Source organism: Netta rufina, assembly GCF_964035555.1.
Source record: "Netta rufina genome assembly, chromosome: 1".
Taxonomy (NCBI): domain Eukaryota; kingdom Metazoa; phylum Chordata; class Aves; order Anseriformes; family Anatidae; genus Netta; species Netta rufina.
The window spans coordinates 136964872-136991557 of record NC_140123.1 but is presented as its reverse complement, the minus strand read 5'-3'; the positions used below and the strand labels follow the sequence as shown (position 1 = coordinate 136991557).

The window sequence follows — 26686 nt, the reverse complement described above, 5'->3', positions numbered from 1 at the left end:
TCAATCAGATTGCAAAGTGATCAAAACATATGTGCTGCTTTGGAAAAAAAAATAAATAAAATAAATGAGTCTTATTTTGCCTGTTTACTAAAGCTCAGTATGACAAAACTTGTTTGGAATGTGATTCTAATATCATCCTTCTCACCACACATGTGCCAATGGTGCCATGAAAATAAATAATTAACTTCTGGCCAGATTTTCAAAGCGCCTGTTTATTCCATCTGAAGATTCATACTTCCATGTGCAAGAGGTTCCACAGCAAGTTAATCAACTTTCATAATCCTTTTGAAGGGGTTTTAAAAAGATAAAGGAAAAGCCTAAATTTCAAGTAATTTTGATTAGAGTTGAGCACTTAATTGCCAGGGATAAAAATCTGAGATAAGCTTGCATTGCTCAGAGTACTGAATTCTCTTCTGGTCTTTTCTTTCCTGAGGCTGTGAAAAGTAGCTGATCATCCTCCCCATGCTAAATAGATTTTGGACATTCAGACTCAGAAGCTGTTATTCTGAGTTTTGCCTTAAGAGCTCTAAGCACACTGGATATAGAGTGCTGAGCCCAAATGGCCAGGATTTGAGATTTATTTTGGGGAAAAGAAGAGGACAGAATGAAAGTTAAAGAAGTTCTTTACTTACCAAACTTCCCTGGGAGCCCATCACATCCCTCCCTAAGTTGCATTGTACATCCTAGTGTTTCTTAATAAAAACATGACAAGGGATATGTGCCTGCAAAGTCTGGAGAGGCATACATGTAAAATGTTCAGCTTTATGGAAAAGGAGGAGAAAAAAATGAAGAAAGTTTAAAGGATATTTTTACTATGCTTTAGAGGGCTCAGACAGACTGCAGTGTACAGTACTTCACAACAGAAGGATTCAGAGATGATGATTTAGTAAAAGGGATCTCAGATAGAAGTCTTCTTTTGAGAGAGAAAGGAAATTTCATTGGGAGTGAGTAGAATTAATTACGCACATAGTAGCCCATGGGGGAGAGGGGAGGAGGTGAGGAAAAATCTCTAGCACATCTAGGCTCTGCGCCATGCATCATGTTTAGAGAGTCCAGAGGAAAGGACAGAGGATTTAGCCAAAAAGCTCTCAAAGCACCCCCGCTAGTCAATCTAAAGAGTGATACTGGCACTGTTTCTCTGGGCAAAGACAATAGGCTGCTTTTCTGGCCAGAAATAGTGATGTGTCAGCGTCTGCAAGAAGTGAAGCTGGGGAAGGAAAAAAAAAAAAGGCAATAAACTGAAAGCTGAAACTTCCCTCCCTCAAAGTATATCTTCTCAGAAATGCACACAAATATGCATTCACACAACTGAAACCATGAACTCTTCTGAAAGTAATAATACATGTAAGTGGTGATGGCTAAGCACGAGGAAGGTATTTTGTCACGAAGAGCTTTTGCTTCTTCATTCATTTCACAGGATTTGTTTCCATTCCAGTTCCATGCTTTTATTTGAAATTTCTAGGATCCTGTGGCTGCCTTCCAAGCATGACTCCAGCACATACTGTAGGTGTTCAGTGCATGTGTGCAGTGGTGCATGCTAATGGCTCTGACTGAAGCTGTGACAGAGTGGAAACAGACAACAAGATGACTAATGGGCTGTTTTCAGTAATTTCCAATTACTAGATTTGCAGTTTACCTTTTTTTTTTTTTCTTTTTTTTTTTTTTTTCTTCTCTTCTTGAGTCAGAGCCAAAAAGGAGACATCTTGCCCCACATTTCCCATAAGGGTTGGTATGTCTCTGAAAATGCTGATGTTTTCAAAAGGACATCATTTACAGTTACACCACACACACACATTAATTTTAATTGATAAAATTTTGCCATAGTGCACTTTTTATAATCACATCTCCTTATGCAAGTTCTCTAGACTTGTTTCAGAATTCTGCCTTAGTAGTTACAGGAAGAAACCAGAGCTTGGCAGAAGCAACTGGATTCTCGTTAGAATGGGAATAAAGCTAGGCAGATGGCAGGGCTTTTGTTGTTGTTATTGCTGTTATTTAAAAAAAAAAAATACAACTCTTTTGCATTTTTTGTCTATCTCTTCTTTATTTCTTTGAATTGCACCTAGTAGGTATCATTAAAGACAAAGAACCACAAACAAATCCTATGTGCAGCTGTCTTCATACTTATGCAAAGTATCTGTCCTCACAGTTATTTAAGCAATAATATTTCTGTCACCAGAATTTTTTAGTCTTCAGAGGCATTTGACTCTGGGTCCAAGTGTTATGAATTGGGCCTATCGCTGTGATTCAGTCCTCTGACATTATGATTAACATATGGTTTTGGAATGAACTGAGAGATACCACACATGGTAGTCTCAGATGAGTTATATGTCTTGGGTTTGTGTTTTCAAACACACTGTGAAGGTCTAATATTTTGCTCAGTATGAAGTAACATGAAGACATGACTCTAACTGACAGTAATGGGAATCATTTGGCTCCATCTCCACAGTAAATATGCACTCCTAAAATGCCTACATACTTTTTATTCATTGCAACAACCGTTACAAAATGGCAGCCAAATAACCTCTGAAAGACACACCAAAAAAAAAAAAAAAGCATGTCCGAAATAAAAATCAAATTTAAACTGTAATTATCTTTCAATCTCATCTATGACTCCTTCCACAGCAAGCTAGGAAACCATATGATGTACGCGATGTGATTGAACAGTACTCACAAGGACACCTCAATATGATGGTTCGGATAAAAGAACTTCAAAGAAGGTAGGCCCTGTCTACTTCATGAAATACTTGATTTCTTTGGTGCCAGCTGGCTTTAGGGGAGATGTGTACTTAATGAACAGTAATTGTCCAAAATTGCAAGCACAACAGGGAGCACAATATCTAGAGGATTTAACTTAGAGTCATTTTTAACCCCTTTTATGACTGAGTTTACAATTATCCTTTATTCTTCTCCCTTCCTTCAAATGAAATTAAAGGAAATTAATGTTCATGGTGTGAAGTTTGTACTATGAAGTGAGCTTTTCTGTCTTCTTTTTAGAAAAGAAAATCTTTTCAAATAATGATTTACCTTTCTGTCTTCTCTCTGTGGTTCTCCATGACTGAGAGAAATCTGGTTCATTTGTGTTCTCCTCTCTATCTGGAACTTTTCGCTTACTGCATTCCTCTTTGCACAGGCTTTCTCTGAGTCTTGGGATTGGAGCTGAAACATTTTGCCACAGAACTATCCCCTTCAGTTTCAGCACAAAATGCTTTTGTCTTTACAAATTAACTCTATGGACTAGAATATCAGACTGAACTCCTCTGGCTCTTAAATTAAATAAAAATCAATAATAATAAATAAATAGATAAAACCTCCCCACCCTGTTGAGTGGAATCTACTGTGTCAATAAATACACATATTAAATCCACCTGCATGAGATTCAAGGAACAGTTGCGGATGTTATTAAGAAACCATTCTGTCTTTACAGTCTTTGTTATTAGATTGCATATGAGAGAGGAGAACTATTTTTTAGTTCCGACATGAAAGTCTAAGAAATAAAATATTAGTACACATGAAAGAAATGATAATAATATGGTTTAATTCTGGAAAAAAACTCCAGAGAACTAAAGTGCTGACTGTATTTATGCACAGCAAATCATGCTAATCTGGTCTTTTTACTTGCTTTGTTTTAGGTTTAAAATGACTATAAATTCTTATGTAAATTATGCATATATACTATACTATACTCTTTTTAGCAGCAGAGTTTAATTTGCTTGGTAATTCCACTGCTAGTAATTCTCTGTTTTCTTTTCAGATTGGACCATTCCCTAGGAAAGCCAGGCCTTTTCCTCCCAGGTATAATGACTGTATTCTAAGTATTTAGGTTCATAACTTGGTGAAAATACCAGTGGCTACAGTAATATAGATTTATAATCTACACAATTATGAATTAATATATAATTCTGTTAGTAGGCTCAGGAACAACTGTGGAGAGATAAATACCTTGCATTCAGGTGGTAGTGGAGTAAATGGAAGTTAAGAATATATATTGGAAATGTGTATCAGTGAATGACAAGTTGGAAATACCTGACTGGAAAAATATCTCCCTCCTCCCCCCACCCCAAAAATAAAAAATAAAAAATCTTTCTATGTCTTTTGTGTTGGGGTTAGGATATATATTAGTTAAAGAGATTTTTTTTTTTCCTTTCTAAACAACCTATGGATTTTAGTTTGGGAAAGATCAAAGATAGATCAAGGGTAGATCATTCAGGAAGAACTGGGATAGTTTAAAAGCTAGAATGATAGAAATGTTAGGAAATTAAATCTTTAAAAGTGCAAGATCATACACAGGAAAACTGATAAAAAAAATCTAATTGCTGGTAGTATTGAACAGTCTGGAATGTCTGAGAAAAAGAAATTACTGTATGCTAATTAATTGTAAACTAATGCTCACTGAACATATGACAATGCTGTGATGTATCAACAAGAACAAAATATTAGTCTGATCCTAGGATCAGGAGAGAGATTTTCAAGACTTACAGGGACATAGGCATTCCCTTGCATAAGACTCAGGTAAGGCCTTATGTAGTCTGTTGTGCAAAATTCTGACTCCACATCTTTAGAGAAGATTATCTGCACAGAAACAGGGAAGAAATACCATAGTGACCAGTAAAAAAGAGAACCTGTTCTATTAGTGGGAAACAGAAGTTTGTTCTTTTTAACCTAGCAAAACAAGAAAGAACAGTCTGGTAATTCTACGAGGAGAGTAATTACCTGGGAGGAAAAAAATAATATGTAAGAGAAAGGACAGTATGAACAGAAGAACAGATGTTTGTAAACTGGTCAAAAATACTTGGGAATCATGGAGATTAGAAACCTGAATATGGAAGGGACTGAAATAAGTCATACTTAGAGGGGTCTAATAAAAAGGATGGAGAAGGACTCTTTGCTTGGTAGATAATGATAGGACAAGGGGGAACAGTTAGGGGGAAGAGTTAGATGATCTTTAAGGTCGCTTCCAACCCAAGCCATTCTATGATTCTGTAATTTGTTATAGTAAGATATTGTCTTCAAATTTGCAGAGGTTCCATCTTCTCTGTCCCTAAGAGCTCAAAAATGATTTAGGGAATGAAGTCCCAGTTCCCTGAATGACTTTGAGCACTCATGAGCATAAGTGTAAGTGAGAGTCAAGGGTGCCAAAGTTATTTTAGAGCCTTTTAGAAATGCTTCCATATTATCAGAGGTTAAAATGATTTGTACTGTCAGAATGAGGATTGTCTCTCAATACACAATGTATTTTAAATATCTGATCACTGGAGAAGACTCAGTAGTACACTCCTCTTCCCTGTAGATGAGACAGTTTTGGATCACAGGAAAATAATCAGTCAGCTTGAATACATCTATAAATATTTACGCTTGGGAATTCATTCCAAAATGTGCAAGCTGAATTTACAGAAAATCTTTGCTTACCTCCAAGAATGTATAATTTCAAATTTAACATTATCAAATTAGAACTATTATTTGTACTAAAAAAAATAGTAATAAAAAAAAAAAATAGAGGACCATTTTATGAGGCATCTTATTGTTTCAGAGGTGGAGAATAATTTGAAGTGTTGGCTGCAAAGAAGTTAACTGTGAAATAATATTCTGAGCAGTTTGGGAAGTGTCAGATTTTGCTGAAGGTGTTCAGAAGTTTAGTCACCGAATCTTTGGTTGAAAGGATCATAGAAACCATTGGGAGGATCTTAGATGGGTCTGTGGATTTGAATAAGATTTCAAAGTGTTCATGTGTTGAAAAGAGAGTAAGTTACTGAGAAAGAGCCCTGGGGCTGTGTTTGTGAGTTTTGACTGATTCACTTATAAGCATCTCATACAGGAAACCTACACATAGGACAGCAAAAGTAAAACGGGTTATCTGCCTGTAGGCCTGAGATTACACAGCAGAACTTGCTGTTCTGGGCACATGCTGGAGAGAGTGCCAGCAAAGACAGACCCAGCTAATTAAAGGGAAAAAAAAAACTCCAAGTCAAAGTCTGCCACAGAATTTTTATTATTCTTTTTTATTATTATTATTATATCCATAAAAACTTGCTTTGACCTTATATCTGGAGGAAAAAAAAAAAAAAAAAAAAGGCACCCAAAACCCCCTGCACCTACTTCTAGAGGGAAGGTAAATTTGAGTAGGGATACCTACCCCAAACCTTCAAAATTTTATGATAGACAGTCTTACTGGGGAGAGCACTACAGGACTTCAGAGATATTTGGGTAAACCCATAATCTGTGCTCTGGAGAAAATTACGACATCCCTATCATTCAATTAGCTTCCCTTGTTAGTCTTTTCCTGCAATATCACTGCTGAATTACTGCTTTGAGACAGCTCTCTCAAATGCAAAAACAAGGTGGCCCTGCTGAAGATGAAGTCTGCCTCCACAGCATGCCAACTCTACACAGTTGTAACTTTTGTATAGACATATGGCTCTACCCTTAGATGGACTGGATAAATACTTACTAGGAAAGGTAAAATGGTTGTTAGGGCTGCAAAAACAGGTAAGATCAGTTAGGGCTTTGCAAGACCAAAACCAGAAGTTATTTGATCTAGTAGTTATTTTATATAAACCTTCCACAAATCCAAAAATAAGATAAGTGTTTCCAGATAAATGGTCTGAAAAACTAAAACTAGGGTTAATTTATAATTAGTCCCAGTATAATCCAACCCACCAATAATCAAGTGATGAACAGTGATGAGTTGTTATAGTATTGGCCTGGTTTGGGTGGAAACAGACTTTTGTGCTGTCATCCTCCTCTGGAAAATAGAGTTCATCCTGAGTTTTCCTTAGAACAGTTAGCCAGTTATACATCAAAAATGTATTTTCAGTCTGATATATTTTTTCCAGTTCAAAGGCATTACTAAAAACCTCATTTATAAACAATATGGATGTTTCCTCCAGACTGTGTTATTTTTGTATTGATGGCAAGCAAAAGAGAAATGACAATGCAAAGAAAATGAAACCACCAAGGAGAAAAACATGAGAGGAATTTTCCTTTCCAGCTCCTTTTATTTTTCTGTTTTATTTTACTCCTATTCAAAGAATCTTAAGGTCTGATTCCAAGCTTGTTGGAATGAATGGGAGTCTTTCCAGCGACCTCAGTGGGTTTTGGATCAGGCTGTTACTGAAACTCTGTTGTCAACTTTGATAATATTATATGAAGTAATTGCAGTGTGTCTGATTTATTCTATAGTATTATTCCCTTTCCAAAGTAAATGATGTCATAAAAGAGCCAGAATCTAAATTCACTGAAAGCAATTATTGGAGTGGGGGTGGAGGGGTGGGGGAATATGATTATTTCTCAAGGATAAAAAACACTAAAAGCTGTGTTAAAACAAGGTAAGGGTGCAATAACAGAAAAAATAGCCATGCTGGGTCATGACAGTAATGTCTTCTTGACTAGAAGCAAGGTGCTTTGGGAAATGTGAAAGAAAAAGAAACGTATATGCCTCTAATCTTCCTGTAAGCTTCCAGCCATTTGCAGATCAGAGACTTCCTGACATGGTTCCTGTGTATTTAGTAGTCATAACTGGTTTGTGCTCAACAAGATTGCCTGGTTTCCCCTGAACCTCATGTAAACTTTTAACATCTGTGATATCCTCTGACAAGAAGTTTCATGATTTAACTTACACATACACATATTGTGAGAAATCCTCCTATTTTGCTTGTTACGGTGCTGGTTCTAACAGCTTTATTTGAAACTTCCAATGTGAATTTTAAAACATTAAGAAGATAATGAATAAATTTTCCAAAGAGTTGAATCCTATTTTTCAGGAATTTTCCCAGAAGAATGTATCTTAGCTTCGCTGAAAGCCCATCTCACATTTCCTGATAACACAAACAATTCTGTAAAATGAAATTAAGATTCCTGTAATAGTAAACAAACACCTTAAAAAAAGTATTGGTATAGAAGCAAAGCATGCATTACTAACATTTCTTGAATTAACAAAGCAGAAGCTTCTGTAATGATACTAATAAGAGAAGCGTAATACTTGATCTTCACTACACAATGGAGTTAATTGCTTTTGAGTGACTTTTTTTTAGACTAGCTATAGCTTTTCAGGGGCAAAAGTGAAGAATAACGCCAAAGTAAAACAAAAGATGCAGTGTTCGGATTCAGAAAAGCAGTTCATCTGAACCTCTTGGATCTACATAAGCAGGTAGAAATCCCTGGAGAAAAAAGATTTCTTGTAAACCTTTGGCAATGCCATTTCTTGCTTTATTTCCCACTTTCAGTAGTCCCAATACTAAACTTTATATCATTTCCTGAGGTTTTGAGATATATTTAAGAATTTGGAATATCCTAGTTGTAACAAGGCTTGAATTCTTCATTTTCTGTTTGGGAAAAAAAAAAAAAAAAAGGCTTTCAGATAGATACATTTTACAAATGTTGAGTTAGCTTACATCTAGTGGTAGGCACTATAGAAGTAAAACTCATAGAAGACTCTACTCTGTAAAAGTAGAGTAAATCATTTCCAGCTTTTATCATTTTCAGACCATCTGGCTGTAATTCACACTGTCCTAATGTTCCCAGTATTTTTTCAGACCAAAGAAAAAATCTGTTGTCTTAAAAGTTTGATATATTCTGATGAGATAGAACACAGTAATTGAGTGGGGAAAAAAAAAAGATTATGGTGCTGTCTCTTATTTGATTTTCTCTTTTGCTGGAATTGCTGTTTTTTGTTTTTTTTTTGTAAAAGAAACAAAAATTGAATAACCAGCAATATGTCATTTATATCATGTGCTTCCAATTGAAGAAAGAGTTGGGGTTGGCCTTTCTTGTTTTCTCAGCTAGTGTGGACAATATTAAAAAAGCTTTAATTCTTTTTTTTTTTTTTTTTTTCTTTTTACAAGAGGCATCTCATATTATCACTAGAAAAATGGATGTAGCATCTTTGTGAAAAAATTAGGAATTAAATACAGGTGGATATTGTTTTGAAAGCCATAGAGTGTGACGTTGAGGAAGGCAAAGGCTTTCAGGGAAAAAATTTATATACTAGCAAAGGTGAGATAATGTATAGGTGACCTAAGAACTGTTCAGTCTCTTGAAGTATAATACTTATTGCTTATACAATACTGTTTTATCTGATGGAAGTCTAAATATACTAAATGATGGTTTTATATTATACCAACCATGTGAAACATGCTTGTTTCAGGATTTATTTTTCTTTATGATTCTGAGCTAAAATTTGTTCACATATATTTTCATTGTGTTATAAATAATCATGACTCCTTTCATGATGACCTTACATGTTCCCTTTCTGTTTGAGCCTTTCACACGTATATGAGCTGTTACTAAAATGTGTAGATGATCTGCTTGTTTTATTGAAGACACACAAAAACAGATAAAACTTAATAATTAAAGTTTTTTGGATTACAAGGCAAAGAACGTAAAAACTAAGATACTTCAGATTTACAATTAGCCATGCTATCTTTTCAATTATGTAAAAGCAAATAATCTAATATAGAAAGTCTAAAGTCATATATCTTGAAAAGACTTGAGAGAGAAAGCATAAACATGAAATAGAAATCAAATGTATTTGAGCAATGTTATCTGAACTTCTGCCTACCCTTCTTACCACAATTCTTTGTACATTGTATACACAACTCATTTACTTTTAGATAAAGATGGTCTTTATTAGAGAAAAAAAGTTTGTAAATTAGAGCTGAATGCTGATTTAAATGGAGGCTAATAAGAAATGGGAAAGAGTGCAGCCTTTTGTGACTTACTTAGCACGGATGCCAATAAAGAGATGGAGAGGACGCAGCTACATGTGTGTATATCATGCTTTTCACTTCAACTGACGAGAGCCACATGCCACAAAATAGCTACTTACTGCTTATCTGCTTCCTATTTTCTTGTTTTCTGTTCTACACTGCATTCAAGAATAACTAAGATAAAAAACATTATTAACTTGGTTTGGTTGTTTTGGCATGTCTTGGTGATTATATAAAGGATGTTATTAGAGCTGGTGAGGAAATTATTATTAAAAAAGAAAAGTGGGTTTTCTTGTTTTATTTTTCTTGCTGTATTATGATTTGTTTGTTTGTATATATATGTGTGTTTATTAGACCTAAACAACAAAAGCACTGCCTACTTACTGCTGTTCAAATTACATCCCAATTTAGAAATCCTTAAACACAGAAGTATAGCCTTTAAAGGATGTGTCTACAGATTTGTTAATTAGAGAGTAGAATAAACTGTTCATTTTTTTGTTTTAGACAGAAATGAATACATAGGTAAACCTGAGCCTCAACCTTTTTATCTTTTTAGAGGATTCTGTGTTTGTGGACTAATCGGTGATGAACGCTACACATGTATGAGCCAAGCTGTGTCTTTTTTTTTTTTTTTTTTGTCCCTACACAGTGTCCTTGAACAGTCTTTGAATTTTCTCTCTGTATGGTATTTATGGTATTTATGCCTCTACATTTTCTTATGAAGCACTTCTCCCTTCTAATGCCTGTGCAGAGCTGTCAAGGGACAATAGCCTTTTTAATATTCTAGGTGATCTGTAGAGAAGGAAAGCAAGAAGAGTACTCTTGCCAGCATTGCTTTTTGCAAGTTTTCCTCTATGGTATATGTGTACCTTCAGATGAACTTTGGTGCAAATGTATGACTAAAAGTATCACATTAGCAAACATATATGCTGCAAATGGTAAGGCAAGTACCACCCGCAGAGGAATGTAAAAATGTGAGTTTCCTGCAAAATGAGCACACATACAGCCTGTCTGCCAGGCTGTATGTGTGCTCATTTTAGATTGTGCTCGTGCCCCATGCAAAATGGGCTGAAATAGCTCTAAAACCCAAGGCTCAACCACTGATAAAATTGGAATAATTTATGGAACAAGCAAAGAGAAATTACTGCAGCCCAATACTGGAATAACAGTTTAGACAAAAATTATATCCAACCTCCATTGACAGATTTCTAAGTTACTTTAGAATTTGTGGTGTGTTTGTTTTGTTTTGTTGTTATGTTTTGTTTTTCTTGTGAATATTTTCTCCTAGCTCAGCATATATACATTTCTGTGCTTTTTTTTCCCCGTGGACTAACACTCCCAAAGTATGTCATTCCTTTGCAATTGGCCATGTAAACACAAAGAATAGAACCCACTTTATACAGCTTTAATTCTTGGCTCCCCGTCCCAATATTTGCAGTGTGTAAGTGAAGCAATTTGCATAACTGGCCTTCAATAAGAAGGTCTCACAAAGCCTAGGAGGAGATAAGGATGGAAATGCAATTATTTTCCCAGCATCATCCCTCTGCACTGATGGGATAAGTCTGCCATTCCAGCCACTGAGACCCAAGACAGTGCTCCCTCCTACATCTACAACCTCAACTGAAAATTATATATATTTCTGTGTGTAAAGAAACATTGCACATGTCAAAATGGGGTGTATGCCTAGGGATCATGTCTATTCCACCTAATTTTATGCTTCTATTTGAGATAATTAAAGAAGGAACCAGATCACCTTTATGTTGGTGTCATTCATACTAGTGTAACATTTTGCCAGCTGAAATACCACTAGATGTGATTCATAGTTTGAGTTTACCCTGAATCTAATGATTGTCCCATTTCTATTCTTTTTTTATTTAGAAAAAGGGGTAGACAAAGGATACTATACTGTAGGAGCCAGACTGATTCGCCTAGAGGATAAGGTAAGTGCATGAAAGCCTTTTTTTTTTTTTTCCTGAGTAATGATATCTGATCTACAGACATGCAAGATAGTATCTTGGCATTATTTACTTTAGAATTACGGGGCACCATAACAAAGAATAATATCCTAATTTTTGTAAGGGAGTTGATGAAGTATCATGTGCATGGTGTTCAGCATTAACTGTTTACCTGCCATGCAGATTTTGTTCTTGATTTTAAAAGGGACCACTTACATGTTGAAGCCAAATCACGTATCTTGTAGGTAGATAGTACCATGAACTGATTAGGTGTTTGTTGTACTACAATTAGTGAGTTAAACAGAAAGGCTACTATCAAGAGCCTTTGTAAATGGCAATGGTTGATATCTCAGCAGTCTTGAAGTTCTCTAATGTTTACTGCATTTTTCCCCCGTGCAGTTATCTTTGCAACAGTTCTACCCCTCCCTCCACTGAATTCAGTTATTCTCTCCAAGAAGGTGTTCATCTGTGTTATTAATCAGAATTATACAGAAGTACGCCTAAATGCCAAGGCCCAGTGAAGCTCTATTGTTTTAGGCCTATTGCAAACATCTTCAAGAGTTTTTCTCATTCAAGTGATAACAAAAGCACAAGTTCACTTAAGAGGAGAAATCTATTTTTCTAATACTGTCAGCTCTCTTAAAGGCATGCCTATCCCTTAAAAAATGGTGACTTCTTAGTGTGCTTCCTATGGACAGTAGTGACATAGTCACTTTGGTGTGTGATGTGATGTAACTTTTCAAACTGTCGTGGTTCCGCTAGAGTGGGCAGCCGAGCTCCACCACAGCCACTCCCCCACTCCCCCCCCCCCTCAAAGAGGAACGGGGAAAAAATACCATGAAAAGGGCTCCAAGGCTGAAATAAGGACAGGAAGATCACGCAGTAATTATTGTAATGGGCAAAACAGACTCGGCATAGGGAGATAGTAAGATTTATTGCTTATTACTAACAAGCTAGAGAAGTGAGAAACAAAGGAAAGAAACCAAAAGCATCTTCCCCCCCATCCACCCTCTTCTACCTCCTCCCCCCGAGCGGCACAGGGGAACGGGGGAATGGGGGTTATGGTCAGTCTACAGTGCTTCTCTGCCGCTCCTTCTCGGTCACTCTCGTCCCCTGTGCTGTGGGGTCCCACCCACGGGATGCAGTCCTTGATGAACTGATCCGGCGTGGGCTTCCCACAGGCAGCAGCTCTTCCAGAACTGCTCCAGATATGGGTCCGTACCACGGGCTCCATCCCTCAGGAGCAAACTGCTCCAACCTGGGTCCCCCATGGGCAGCAGCTCCTGCCAGGTCACCTGCTCCTGTGAGGTTTCCTCTCCACAGACTACAGGTCCAGCCAGGAATCTGCTCCAGCAGGGGTCTTCCACAGGCGGCAGCCTCCGTCGGTGCAGGGCCACCTGCTCCACCGTGGTCTCCTTCATGGGCTGCAGCATGGAACCCTGCTCCACCGTGGTACTCCATGGGCTGCAGGGGGACATCCTGCTTCACCATGGTCCTCACCACAGGCCGCAGGTGACTTCTGCTCCAGCGCCTGGAGCACCTCTCCTCCTCCTTCTTCAGTGACCTTGGCGCTTGCAAGGCTGTTCCTCACTCCTCTCACTCTCCCAGCTGCTGTGTCACGCAGCGTTTTTTTCCCTGTCTTAAATATGCTCTCACAGAGGTGCAAAACAACATCACTTAATGGCTCGGCTCTGGTCAACAATGGGGCCCTTACCAAACATGGGGCAACTTCTAGATCCTTCTCACAGAAACCACCCCTATGGTCCCCTGCTACCAAAACCTTGCCATGTAAACCCACTACACAAACAAAAGTCCATTTGAATTTAGCATAAGCATTTCCTATTTTTGTCTACGTATTCAAAACTTATCATGCAAGTTTTATTTTCATGTCTTTCTGGGGAGTAAGGAGAGAAGGAAAGGGGAAGGAAGCCTTTCATTACATAAGAATGTAAGAGTTAGGCTTCTTGCCCCCTCACCCCTCCCTTTCACCCCCCCCCCCCCCCCAAAAAAAAAAAAAAGAAATAAAAGCAGTTTCTCCCTCTATCGCGTAACATCTAATGATCATTGTTAGAACGAAATCAGAAAATGTGAGGCTGTGATGTCAAAGGATGGGTTTTCTTTGACTTTTAGCTCTCAGTGTCAGGGAATGAGCTTCGCAGGAAAAGAGGTTTATCTAAGGTAACTTTTAAAGTGGATTGGTTCCTTGTGTGGACAGTCTCATTCAAAGTGAAAACGGCTTTCATTCAAATTAGCTCAATTACTTTAAAGGAGATATATGGCTCTTTAACCTCTATATGTTTTGTGAATTCACACCACTAGTTTATTCAGATTTCTTGAATATGCTTGTATAGAGACACCAACAATATGGGTTTGAAAATCTAGCAAATGTAAAAAAATAAAATAAAAAAATAAATTACGTTGTGTGAGAAATGTTGCTAGCGCTGTAAATACTTAATGGCAGTTTTTTGTGGTCTCCCGACTGCTCCATATTTATGAAGTAAAAAGGTCAGAAAGTTATTAGTGTCTGGCAGTGGCCTGGTTTTAACACAGTATGCTGTGGATTTGATAACTTTTGATTTTAAGGCCTTAATTTTAGTACTGCTGATGTATCAGTGTAAGAAGAGGAATGTTACGAGACATGTCTGTGTACACAGCAGATACTGCAATGAATGATCTCTGTTGCAAGTATCTGCTTATGCTCTGCTCTTACATCTTAAACCTGTAGACCAAACTCTTGATGATTCTAAATACTAAAATATTCATCAATACTGCCTTGATTGTAAATGCTCAGAGATGATGGAGCAACGTGGTTTAGCTTTATCATATTAACTGTCTGGCATGTGTTAACCAGTCTGTAGTGGAAATTTACAACAACGTTCTTGGAACAGTCCTGCAAGTTAAAAAATATATATATATATTAAAAAAAAACAAAAAAAAAACAACACCAAAACACACAAACACACAATGGTGTAGCCAACTTAACGTGATTTAAGCATAATCTAAATATAGTTTTTGCAAGCTCAAACCATTCATGTGGGCAAAGCCTAGCAAAGCCTAGCTGGTCTTTTGTCTGAGCAGTTAAACCATAGTGCTTTAACTGACCACATGTTGTATGGGAACTGGTGATTTCTACCTCTTTACTCATTGTTCTGGAGAAAACAAACAGAAGGGAATAAAAATATGTCAAGATATTTTCATAACATGATGCTATGAAGCATACTCAATCATTGCAACTTCCTTTTCATTCTCAAATCAAGCTACAAATGTAAAATAAAACACCAGAAGTCTGATGGAACCCAGTGCCTTTGTTCTTCCAGTACAAATTAGCCTTCTGGTAGGTGCACATGACTTTATTTTTATGTTTCTGCCAAGAAAGTAGACAAAGTGAAAAAAAAGGGCAAACATTTGTTGTGGGGTTTGTTTTGTTTTCATGCTTTTTTGTTTTGTTTTTAGTATTTGTAACTTTTTTGCACATTAGGCTAAGATATATATGTTTACGTAGTGAAAACAAAGTTAAGCATCCCAGATATCTCTATTTTAATAGGACAATAGAAGCAACTGCATCCTGCTGTCAAACTGTTTCCCCTAAACTATTTTCCCAAGTCTCATGGGATCTCTTGCTTTAATAGTTCACTACATAGTAGCTGCTATGTGCCCAAATGTGGAATAATATTGGAGTCAGGAAAGACAAGCTGGGTTTCAACCTCACAGGAAAATAAATGAAGCAAGGGCATGTTTGACATCAGGCTCCAGCTGGTGGTGAAAAATGATCTCCCCCTTGGAACTAGAAAACCTTTGGGATCAGCCTAATCCCTCTGGAGAAATTATTTTAACATTCAGTCACCCAGTACAGTCATGGCGGCCTCCCAGCCAAATGACATATCTGATAACATGACACATTTTTGGACAAAGGCCAGTTGGTGTAGACTGATAAAAAGGCAATACAGATTTCTATGATACAATCTGTATCAATAAGCTATTACTACACTTCTAGCCCAGACTGATCTTTACCACCAGCATTTTCCAGTTCATTTGTTTTTGTTGTTTCTCTGAAAGGGAGTTAGAAAGTAATTCAACCATTCATAGATGTGTGGTTTTTTAGATAAAGCCATATTAATGTTTGGGGTTTTTTATATATATAAATTTTGAAAAGGAGGGAGAAAGAATTGTGCATTTATGATGGTTAAGATAAACTTTGTTCCCTTTGATTTTTCATTGCTATTTGAATTAAAATGCTGGATTTGCTGTACAGAAAGCATAGGCACAGGTGTCTGAAGTGGTTACTTAGTGATAGAAAAAAGTTTTGAGGCAAAAATATCTCAAAGGCTCTATGATAACAACCTTACATTCATTTTGCATAAGCAGTGTTGTCTGCACCCTCTCTTTTGTGGCTGTCATGTCTCCATATGTAATTTAAGGTAACAAGGAAGAGGTAAGAACACTAACGTATAGGATGAAGCACCATGCAAGTCCACATAGAGTTGAAATACACTTGTATCACTTCACTTTTAAGCGCTGCAGAGCTGACTGGAAAGGGATGAAATGTATGGTGGCGGTTTCCAGACAATATGTGAAACTTTTTGGCAACATCAATGCTGTGCAAGGCTGTTCCCATTAACAAGGCATGTTGCACAGTGTAAGTTTACCCATAACAGTTTTCAACCTGTTTTTCCCTGAATAGGACATAAAAAACTTACTTTGTTGTGGTCAACATTAATAACCTATTGTGGTTCTTTTCATATAAATGTTGAGATTTTTAGAGAAAGAATGGAGCTTCTTTCCCAACACGTGATATGTGCCATTTGGCCGACCTTTTCCTTAGTTTGATGGCAGGATTTAATTTTAAATTGTGGTATGTAGCTATTGACAGATTCTTTTGAAAAATATTAAGAGGGAGATTGGTTCCAAGATGATGTTCTAGAGTTGGCATTAGTTTCTTTTTAAAATTGTAAACTAATGCTTCTTTATGATGAAATGAGTATTCTTCCTTTTTCTTTTTTTTTTTCAAAATTAGAATCAAAAATCTTGGTGTGTTGCGTCCAACTGCACGGCAACCTATAAATAAAAACAGGAGAGAAAAGAATTTACAAATGAAAGGTTAGAAGGGACAGCTGTGTTGTCTTTGAAAAAGAAATCTATTAGGTATTTTTATAATTATATGACAGTCTTATTTATGTGGTATTTACAGTTATGATTTATGTCCATATTACCATAACTATTTCCACACTTATAGACAACATGTGATAATGTTGGGAGCCAAAAGCAACCATTTGGTAGCATTTAATAAAATGCAGAAACACTAAGAGAAAACAGGGCAGTAAAACAGAACCCTTGTGAGCTTTATCCATCTGGATAATGTGAGCCAGAACAAAAGTGTTGTCCAATGTAAACAAACGTAGAGGTTGGATTGTGGTGGTAAACTCTTTATAAATTTAAAAACTCATTTTAAAGTTGGGAGCTAAAAATGATGGTGTCAGAGAAGAGTGGTATTTCCCTATCATCTTCTTCCTCCAGGATAACAGAGAGATGGATGCTAGTGAATCTGACTCCTGCTGTGATTACATCAAGAGTCATGAAGTAGTAAATTATTTATTATGACCGTGCCTGCAAGTACCACTCTAGTGAAAGCTGTGTCAGAATTTCCATTATAAACCTGTAATTTGTGGGTGGGTTGATCGGCATAACTGAACTGCATTAAAAAAGGGGAGGTCAGGGGAATGAAAATTGTTACACGAGTCACAAAATGTGCAGGATACATTTTTGAAGTTTCAAGAATATGTCTGAATTAAACCCAACAAATGCCTTTGCTAACAAAAACATATTTTGGCACTAAGGTGTTTGTGGGTTATTTGCCCCCAGTTGCTTAAACATTGAGTCATTTTGTAATATAAAGCTTTACAGAAGGCTTTTTGCAAATGGGTATTATGTGGGTTTTCTTAGCTACTAAAACAGGCTGATAATTCTTAAAAGTAGGCATCTGAGATGCATTGTTATTCCTTGTTGTAAACAGGAAAAGTGTTTCTCATCCTGACCCTTTATTATTTGCAAATATGCATGGACAGTGTTGATTTTTGTGGTATATCTCCTCAGCACAAATAGAGGGAGAGGGGGAGTGTCAAAATTTAACATGTCTAATGTGATTGAAGTTACTTGTAGATCTCTCATGAAAGAGTATTGTACATATTCTTGGAGCACGTTCTGTCCAAGGAGATGGACAGGAGGTTCACAATGAGAGATGTTGTAAATATGTATTTGGGATAGGGTGCTAGTAAACACAAAGTACAATCTCATTTATTCAGTGCAGTCAAGTACAAATCCATCAATTCTGCACCTTGCCCATGAAGTCATTGTTTTTTTTTTATTTTGAAGTTATTGCCTAACAAAAATATAAAATAAAATAAAATAAAATAAAATAAAATAAAATCATCCTAAAAGTAATCTAATTGCAGCTGAAGCTTCAAGGCAAATTGTGCCAGTGAAGATACTTAGGATTTGCTCAGGTGTAAATTACAGCAAATTTCTTAAGTGGCATTAAACAGGATTCCCTCTCATGTTCTCACATCCTGCTCAACAGTAGTGAAATGACAGAGATGAGGTGAAAGCAGAAATGGGACTCAAATAGTTCAGAATTATTCTGAGTGAAATTATATTTTTCATCTGTAATGCCTAAGAAGATCTTTCTTGTACGCTGGGGATTTAAGGAACCATAGATCTGAAGTTGTGCTTGTGTTCTAGTACAGAAGCATCAAGACACTTTTTTAGTCTGAAGATCAAGTAATGCTGATTTAACAGCTTAGATCTTAGCTGCACAGCTTTTCTACTTTGCTAGATGACTTCTTAATGCAGAGAGGAACTATGGCAGCCTGGACTTCTTTTGACCATTTTGCTTGGTTTTACATTTGAGATAAACCATGTTTAACAAAGAAGGAGAAGGAAGGGCCAGTTTTGAACTGCCTGGTTGTAATGGTAATATCTAAAGGATCAGAAAAAAATAAGATCTGACTCTGAAATACCTTTCAGGCAAAAGGAAAGAACAGAGATAGATCATATATCCTGAAGCATATCTGAACGAATCCTGCCTGTGTTCTTCCCTTATGGTTCTTATTACGAAGCCTACTTTACTTATTATAAATGGTACTTGGTAGCACCCTCCTATTATTAAGGTTGTACACCACTTTCCATTATAAAACGCTTTTTTTTAGTTGCTTACATCTTTGCCAAACTTGAGCCATCTGGGCTGGAATTTTCCAAGGCAGATGTCTGCCTCAGGCTGAGTTTTTTTGGAAAATTTATATATGAGTGTGGGTCATCCTTTCTATATCACAGTAACCTGACCCACTGTAAAGATTCTCCCAAAAGTAAACATAAAAACGTTGATGGAAAACACTTGAGCCTCTTCTAAATTTGAGCAAGAAAATTGGACAGAAATGGAACATTATCTGCCAGTCTTGAGACCCAGAGGCCTGATCCAAAACATAGTGAACTCAGCAGGAGGCTTTCACATGGATCAGGCCCTGATTTTTAATGGGTGAGGGAGCAAAGAGTTTCACATAGTGAACATTTGCCAGGATGCAATTCACCACCATAAATCAAATGTTAAATAATTCTGAAGCCCAATAAACGAGCATGCAGATGGCAGTGTCTGCTCCCCAGTGATTGCACTGACTGTTGATTAGGATCCAGCTTGAATAGTTCAATCTCATTTATAGCAGTCCCAAGAATTGTTGTGATTAGGCAATTGGTACATTCTCATTGCTTTTCTGCTCTCTTGGCTGGATCTGCTCTAGTGGAACCAAAACCACCCAGCAAACTCTGCCCATGACATCCTGGAGCATGCTGGGGCAGGGAGAGTCAGGGGCTCATGTTCACATGCTGCATAGCAGCCTGAAGTCAGTTTGCAGGTACCTTACATTTAATAACAAACAAAGAGAGTTGCTCATGGAAGATGTACTCTATACTAAGTCTCCTTCATGAAAACATGCAGATTAACTGTGAATACTGAGATAGAAACAGAAAAGTGATTTAGGGCTGCTGGTAAATAATGAAGCCTTAGGGGAATGGAATCTTTCACTGGCTATTACCATGCTGGAAGTCTAATCCACATTGATGTGCCTGGGCTGTTTAACCTGCAGGGAACCTGACTGCCAAAACTGCTTATAGCCACTTCTGCTAGTTCAGTTGAGGATGCCTTCCGCTGAAGCTGTGATTAATGCAGCTGAGGTTCAAGAGTCCACCCAGGTGCAGCCCACACTTGTCTTAGTTGACATGAAATTATTAATTCAAATTGGCTTGATATTCTAGGAAAAAAAAAATAATCATACTTGCAGAAATTAATATCAGATGATGGAGCCTTCAGTTATTAAAAGTTGCCTCTTGCATTATGCAGATAGCAAAGGGGAGCAGAGTTTCAAGGCTGTATTCAGACTGAACAGCCTGATCTACAACCCTGTTCTGACTTGTGCCTTACAGGGAGTACATTGCTAGAATCGAAGCAAACCATTCTTCCCCCAGTTTGATGAAGGAGCAATATGAAATGCTGTCTTGCTTGTATAAAGGGAACTGAAATCTTCAAAATATAATCATCAGTTTTTAATCAAAATTGAGAAAGGGTCATAAACTTCAAGCTGTTATCTTCTTGTAATTTCTGAGAAAACAGGTTCTTGAGTAAAGGACAGCTTTTTTGCTAATCCCCCTGATCCCAGCAGAAATGATTGCAGTGTGTTTGGCTCTTCTTAGGTGCTGGAGAGTCTGGCCACAAAGGTATAGGAAACAAAGCTCTGTTAGTTCTGCTTGCGAGGCAACAAAACAATTTATTTGCTCATGGCAGGTGAGAAATTTTATTTTTACCTTAAGAATATTCTGGAGATCTTATTTATTTATTATAAAAACTCAAGTCCTCCCACAGTGAGCTTTGAGTTGGAATTCCAAAGAATGTCAGACATCACATCAATTATAAGAATTTTTATTTCCACCTTTCTATACGCGTAAAGGTTATTCCAAATCAGCTTAAAGTTCTAAGTGGTAGGTCATCCTAGATCCCAAAACAAAATGCCTTCATTGAAAGCAAAATACGAAAACTAAGTATTTTGACATTTTTCTAGCATCTTCAACTAACAAAATAAATAAATTTATCAAACCAATCTTTTCTTATGAAGATTTTTTTAATTGCTATTTTCTGATTAAAATAAATTTTATTCAAACAATTTTAATGGGCACCAATTGTTGCCAGTGTTAAATTACTTAATTTTGAAGGCTATTTTCAAATATAGGTATGTAGCTGTCCTTAGCTGTTTATGGCTGTATGCTGCAAATGCTGCCCTACGGACAAGTTGAGAGTTTTATACTGGAACATTTGGAACATTTCTCCACCTGAAAATGACAATTTGTTTCCAGTGGAACATTTTTTGAAAAAGTGTCACATTCTGTGGAAATGTACTTTAAATCATAGACTGAAAGCAAGGATTTCCAGTTTTCCACTTCAAGGGAACATTTGAAAATCAGAATTGGGTTGAAATACTCTGTTGTTTTTTTTGATTTTTCCCCCCTCCCCCCCCCCATAGGATCATTGCAGTTGAACTGTTTTTTGTTGTTGTTGTTTTTTGTTTTCTAATTCATTTGTTAAATATTGTTATTATTTTATTCTTTCAGATTGAAAGAGTACAATTCTTCATGAAAACAAAGTAATTTTTTCTATAGAAAAAATACTAATTTTCCTCTAGTCCTCCTTACTTCAGCATTGCTGTGATTATTTCACTTACCACAGTTTTCAGCTTAGTAATTTAAAAGTAATTTTTTAATACGATTTGAATGTCATATACAATATTTATTCTAATAATTCCTCTTAATTAAGGAAAATACACTGGGAAAAAAATGTGATTCAAGTGATTACCAGACTAGCAGTCAGATTCATGTTTCATGCAGGAACTGCAATGCTGAGTCAGAGAAAACATCTGGTTAGCCCTGGAGCCATTCTCTCACTGTTGATCACCAGTATCAGATACGAAGGGGTGGACTAGAAGAACAGATTGAGCCTGAATTGCTAGAAGCAGTCTTTGGGTGTTTGAATGGATTATATATAATACACAGTACAAACAATACTGCTGTATGAGGCACTTTACAGCATGACAGTTTTGTAAGAGTCCAAAACAAACCAAAGCAATAATATGTACTGGAGTACTGGGGTGACCTGCCCTGACAAGCTGGCTGTGTCTATGGATGAAAATATTCACCCGTCTTAATAGTAAATTCTTAAAAAGGCCTTCAGTTAAGATTTATGAGGTAAGGGAAGAAGAGAGAGAAAGTCAAGAAACTGAGAAGCTCTTTCTCCCTATACTTACTGCCACTTTGTTACTTGCAACACATAGTTTTACATTTTATATAGCAGCAAAATAGTGAGCAAATCAGTAATACATACTTATTTCTGTAAAAAAATCCCTTTTCCTACTAGTAAATAATGTTGGTAAATGGCATTCATATTCTTCCTGTTTAGAAGCTTGGTTTTGATTTCAGTGCTGTGTTCTGGCAGGTTTTAGTAAAACGCATGTTAGCCAATGTGTCTGGTACATGCTGCAGCCTTTCATGACCAGGAGGAGAGAACTGGGTTACAAGTCTGAGAGGTTAGTTTGAGTGGAGTACCTCAGATCTCTCTGATCACATAGGTACTTTCTTAGTTTATCACAAGCTTGATCCTCGCATGCATTATTGTGCAATACCAAAATACAATTTAATAATATTAAATTGCTAGGTGTTTTTTCTAGTGATTTATTTATGGTCTTGTAATTGAAGAACAATGGCCTTTTGATTATCAGCAAGTGTTTTTCTTCAGGTTAATGTCTCTGAGTGGAATCAATATGATATTGAACAGACTGAATTTAATTCAGTCAGTGAATAGATGGAAAGGAAGGAAACAGGGTCTGGTGGCTCATGTGCTGAGCTCCAGCTTCAGAAAGCCGGGGTCTTCTGCCAGAGAATCTCAGCACAAATGCAAAAAAAAAGGCATAGTCTTCCTGTCTATAAACCAATACTTTGTTACTTCACTCAGTATAAGGTACTCAGATACTATGGTACAAGGAATTATATAAATACACTATCTAGATTCATATCACACATCATTTACAGGTCTTCCTCAGACTCAGATAATGACTTCTTAAGAGTCCAATGCCCTTCTGTGGACTTAACATTCCCGAACATGTCTGCTTCAGTCTCTATTTGAACGTAAAATACCTCTCTCTCCCCATGAAGTAACCTACCCACAGCTGCATCTGCAATTCTCAACAGTTGGCATTCTCAATTCTGAAATGTTGTGGTGCCATAAGATTACTCGGGATCACAGGACGATTCAGGTTGGAGGGGACCTCAGAAGGTGGTTTAGTCACTGCAGCACCCCATTGCTTCTACTCTGGGTATAATATACTTCTCTAGTAGTAACATGTAGCACTTACACAAAGAAATAATCTCTCAAAATGTGCTGTCAGTATTCGTTCATGCAGAATGGATGTTGTGAAGTACTGGACTGGCAGATCTGTGTTTCAGAGACCTGCAGCCAACAGCTGAATTGTGTGTATGGAACATGGCAGTTGCTTGGGCCTTGTGATTTTAAAAACCTGATGAGTAGAAGTACTGAAATTTTGTGATATTTTCTCTTCTGAAAAAATGCTGACAGAAACAGGAGTCTATAACTGATAAAATGGGCCATTTTTTTTCAGTTTTTCAGGAAGTGAAGGATACAGCAATGGCATGTAAAGCGAGTTTAACATGTATGGAAAGTGGCCAAAATACTGTCATTCAAAATGCGGGCTAGTGCAGGGCCCGGTTGTCTGCTGCCAGGTCTGGTTAAATGTCTGCTCAGATTTCCATTTGAATCTGAGATATAGCTCATATAGCTTTGCTGTCTCTTCAAGATTAGAAAGTGTAGTCTACCAGCTCAGTGGTAGTATCCTAAGTCTCCTACTACTACGTTTGTTTCTGAAAGCTGCAGTATCTGGAGATGTGTAATTATGTGCACACTCTTAAAATTGCTAGTTTTTAGCTCTCACTGTGGAGATACACATAAAAAGCAAGAACCCTGAAGCCTCAAAAATCAAAAGATAAATAGGATGAATATCACATATATAGTCTTTATGTAAAATATCAGTTTTTTAAAGAGTCTAGTTATCAGACACTGGTAAGTATTACTACAGACTGCCCAGGGGACACAGAAAAGACATCTGAAAGGCCAAGTGAATGTTCAAAAATAGAACACTCTGGCCTGTTTTCAACCATAAGTGCACTGCCAGCTGCTTTCAGTTAGAATGTTTAGCATTAAGTGCAGGTATCTTCCAAGCAGCAGGCACTGCCATGAGGACAGTACCCTAGGAGGCAGCAGAAGCCCATGTTCTCTCTCAGAAACTCAAAACACACAAACCTTTGAATTTCCTACTCTGCAGAACTTACATATCTGGAGGGTTACTAAAGCCACAATGAGCAAGTCATCTTGCTTGTCAAAGGCTGCACCGGTAACCTGTGAAAGACTAGACCTATCCATCTACAGCAAGACTGGGTGCCATGCAAAAAACATTCACATCTTTGTGCAGTGCTCAGTTTGCCTAGGTATTTGACAGATAGAAGGAATAGCCATTGTCTCTGTGCAGGTTTCAAAAAATCTGTAAAATCTGAAGGAGGATGGTCCTTCGTGAGTACCCAGGAACTGAAGCATTGGCAGTCTCTCACCAGCACCAGCACACATGCTTTAAATTAATCTGGGCAAGTCACTTAGAAACCATTTTTGTGGGGCAGAAGAACTATATCTAAAGAGTCACCATAAAACATAATTTATGATTACTTTAGGAATGGGATAGCCATCTTCAGAATTGCATGCCTAGATAGTCAATACCATAGTAATACCCTGAGGATTTGCATTTCTGGGACCCCCTTAGTTCTGACCTGTTTGTGCCCCATAGTGACTACAGGTGTGCGGTATAGAGGAAGGCTGGGAGATGAGATCTGTCCAGGAAGCTTGAGGTTGGTGGTTTGACAGAGGAGGAGGATGGAGGGGAAACATGGAGGCACACTTACTGGATTTAGAAACTGCAAGCAAATTAGATTTTTCTTAAAGAGTTTCAATGCCTGACCTCCAAATTATGCTTCAGAACGTATTTCATTTGAGCCTGGTCCTGTAGTCTTGCATGACTGTCTTATTCAACATTTTTTGCTGTAGTCACATGTAAACTAGTTATTCATTTGTACAGATTTGGTTTACCTTTTGCATTTTTGCATCTACTTTTTTTTTTTTTTTCTGGGTATCTTTTGCATCTTATTTTTTCCAGTCTCTGTTTTTTTAGAGTCGATAAAGTACTTTCAGATTTCTATGAATACTGAGTATTGTTATCATTTTTGACCGGAGCTTTTACTAGATATTGTCAGATCTCCCTCTGTAGCACATTGTGAACTCATTATCCTCAGGAAAAACAAACAAACAAACAACAAAAACAATAACAAAAAGCATTTCAGATGTTTAAAACATTTATTTCCAGTCCTAGCTACAGAGTAATCACCACTGTTGGGATCACTGCAAGTCAGATCCTGGAATCACAATGAAGTTTTGCCCTGAGCTGGGATTACGAAAATAGACTTTTGCTCCTATAGTAAAGCATATATGCTTGGGGGTGACAGGAACTGCTACACTGTGATTTCCTTAATTGGCTTGGAAGGTAAAATTAAACTGCTTGTATTTGGAAAGTAATTTTCTGTCCCCAGAATCTCTCTGCTTCATTTACTTAATTTTGCTAGATGTTTGGGCAGGCTGACCATAGCTCAGACTGACTGGAGTAATGGTTATATCATTCAGCAGAGAACTCCCTTGTGTGAACAGAATTTTGTTTGATTTTTTTTTTCTCCTCTATCTTTCTCCTCCAAGGCTATACACACAGATGGAGGTCACAAAACAGAATTAAGCTTAGAATTTCTTGTTAATGAGGTCATTTATGTCAGAGCAGGAAATGTACAAAATAGCACAGGATAGAAAAATCTAGACACTCTAAAACATGCCAACAAATTTGTTGCATGCATTACTCCTTTAATATGCCCTCAATGTAATCTATAGATACCACAAATGACCACATTCTGTTTATGTATGTAAAAACTCCTATATATGTAACACTAATCATAGTAGCAATTTTACTAGTGGGAAAAGATTATTGTGGTCTTTTTATATAGCATATAGGTTTACTTAGAATGAGTCCTTGCAGAAGAATGCAGAACCTTGAAAAACTGTTAAAATTTCATGATTATATCATTTTCATATTTAAAGAATACTCCACGTTAAGTTATAGCTCAAAAATTACACTGCTCATTCATGATTTTTTTTTAATTTATAATTGGCTGCTTCCAAAACTGTCACAGTAGGAGGAAAAAAAGTTCATTTTACTTGGCGTGTGCAGTGTTGCTATTCCTGTGTTCATTTGGCTTGGCTCGGGTAATGAAATGCTGCAGTCTGAAATAACTTTTTATATGTTGACATGTGCATTTAACTAGAATAAGCAGGCAGAGTGGACCAAGTTGGATTCAGCAATGAACAAAATATATCTAGTATTGCACCTTTTAATATATCAGCACACATTTATGACTCTTTTCGTTTCTTCATTGTAACAGCATACAGGCACCTCCTAGCTGCACACAGCTCCAGCACAAAGACTTGAAGAAAGATGCTATTTCAGCAAGTTAAGATTAATAGGGGTAGGAGGGAAGGGGAAAAAGAAATGAAGGAAACTAAGGGACACAATTTCCTCTCTTGCAGATAAAGTTGAGAGAGCTGAAGACTCGTTATTGATCTTTTGAAATATATTTAGGCAAAAGCCTGTTGTTTTCCAGGGCAGTGCTCTTCCCATTGCCAGCGGCTGTGAGTGCTGGGTGCAGGGAGATGACAGCTTTGCTGCAAACAAAGCCTTCCACCCTGCAGGCTTCAGGCTTAGTGCAGAATAGTTCATTGCACTTCTAAACTGTGACTTTCCTCCAAGCCCTACTCATAGTTTGATTTGTGGTTGTGTGGCA

At 37.2% G+C, this 26686-nt stretch overlaps 1 protein-coding gene across 1 annotated transcript in view; it reads left to right on the top strand.

The window, feature by feature from the left end:
• The window catches only part of LOC311215703 (potassium voltage-gated channel subfamily KQT member 1-like), a gene marked incomplete at both ends in the record, with an annotated part of 528691 nt that overhangs the window by 308019 nt on the left and 193986 nt on the right, over positions 1-26686 (top strand). Inside the window, 3 exons of the mRNA XM_084297010.1 lie at positions 2626-2720; positions 3755-3795; positions 11583-11644. Of these exons, the coding sequence (XP_084153136.1) occupies positions 2626-2720; positions 3755-3795; positions 11583-11644 (198 nt within the window). The remainder of the gene's footprint in view (positions 1-2625; positions 2721-3754; positions 3796-11582; positions 11645-26686) is intronic.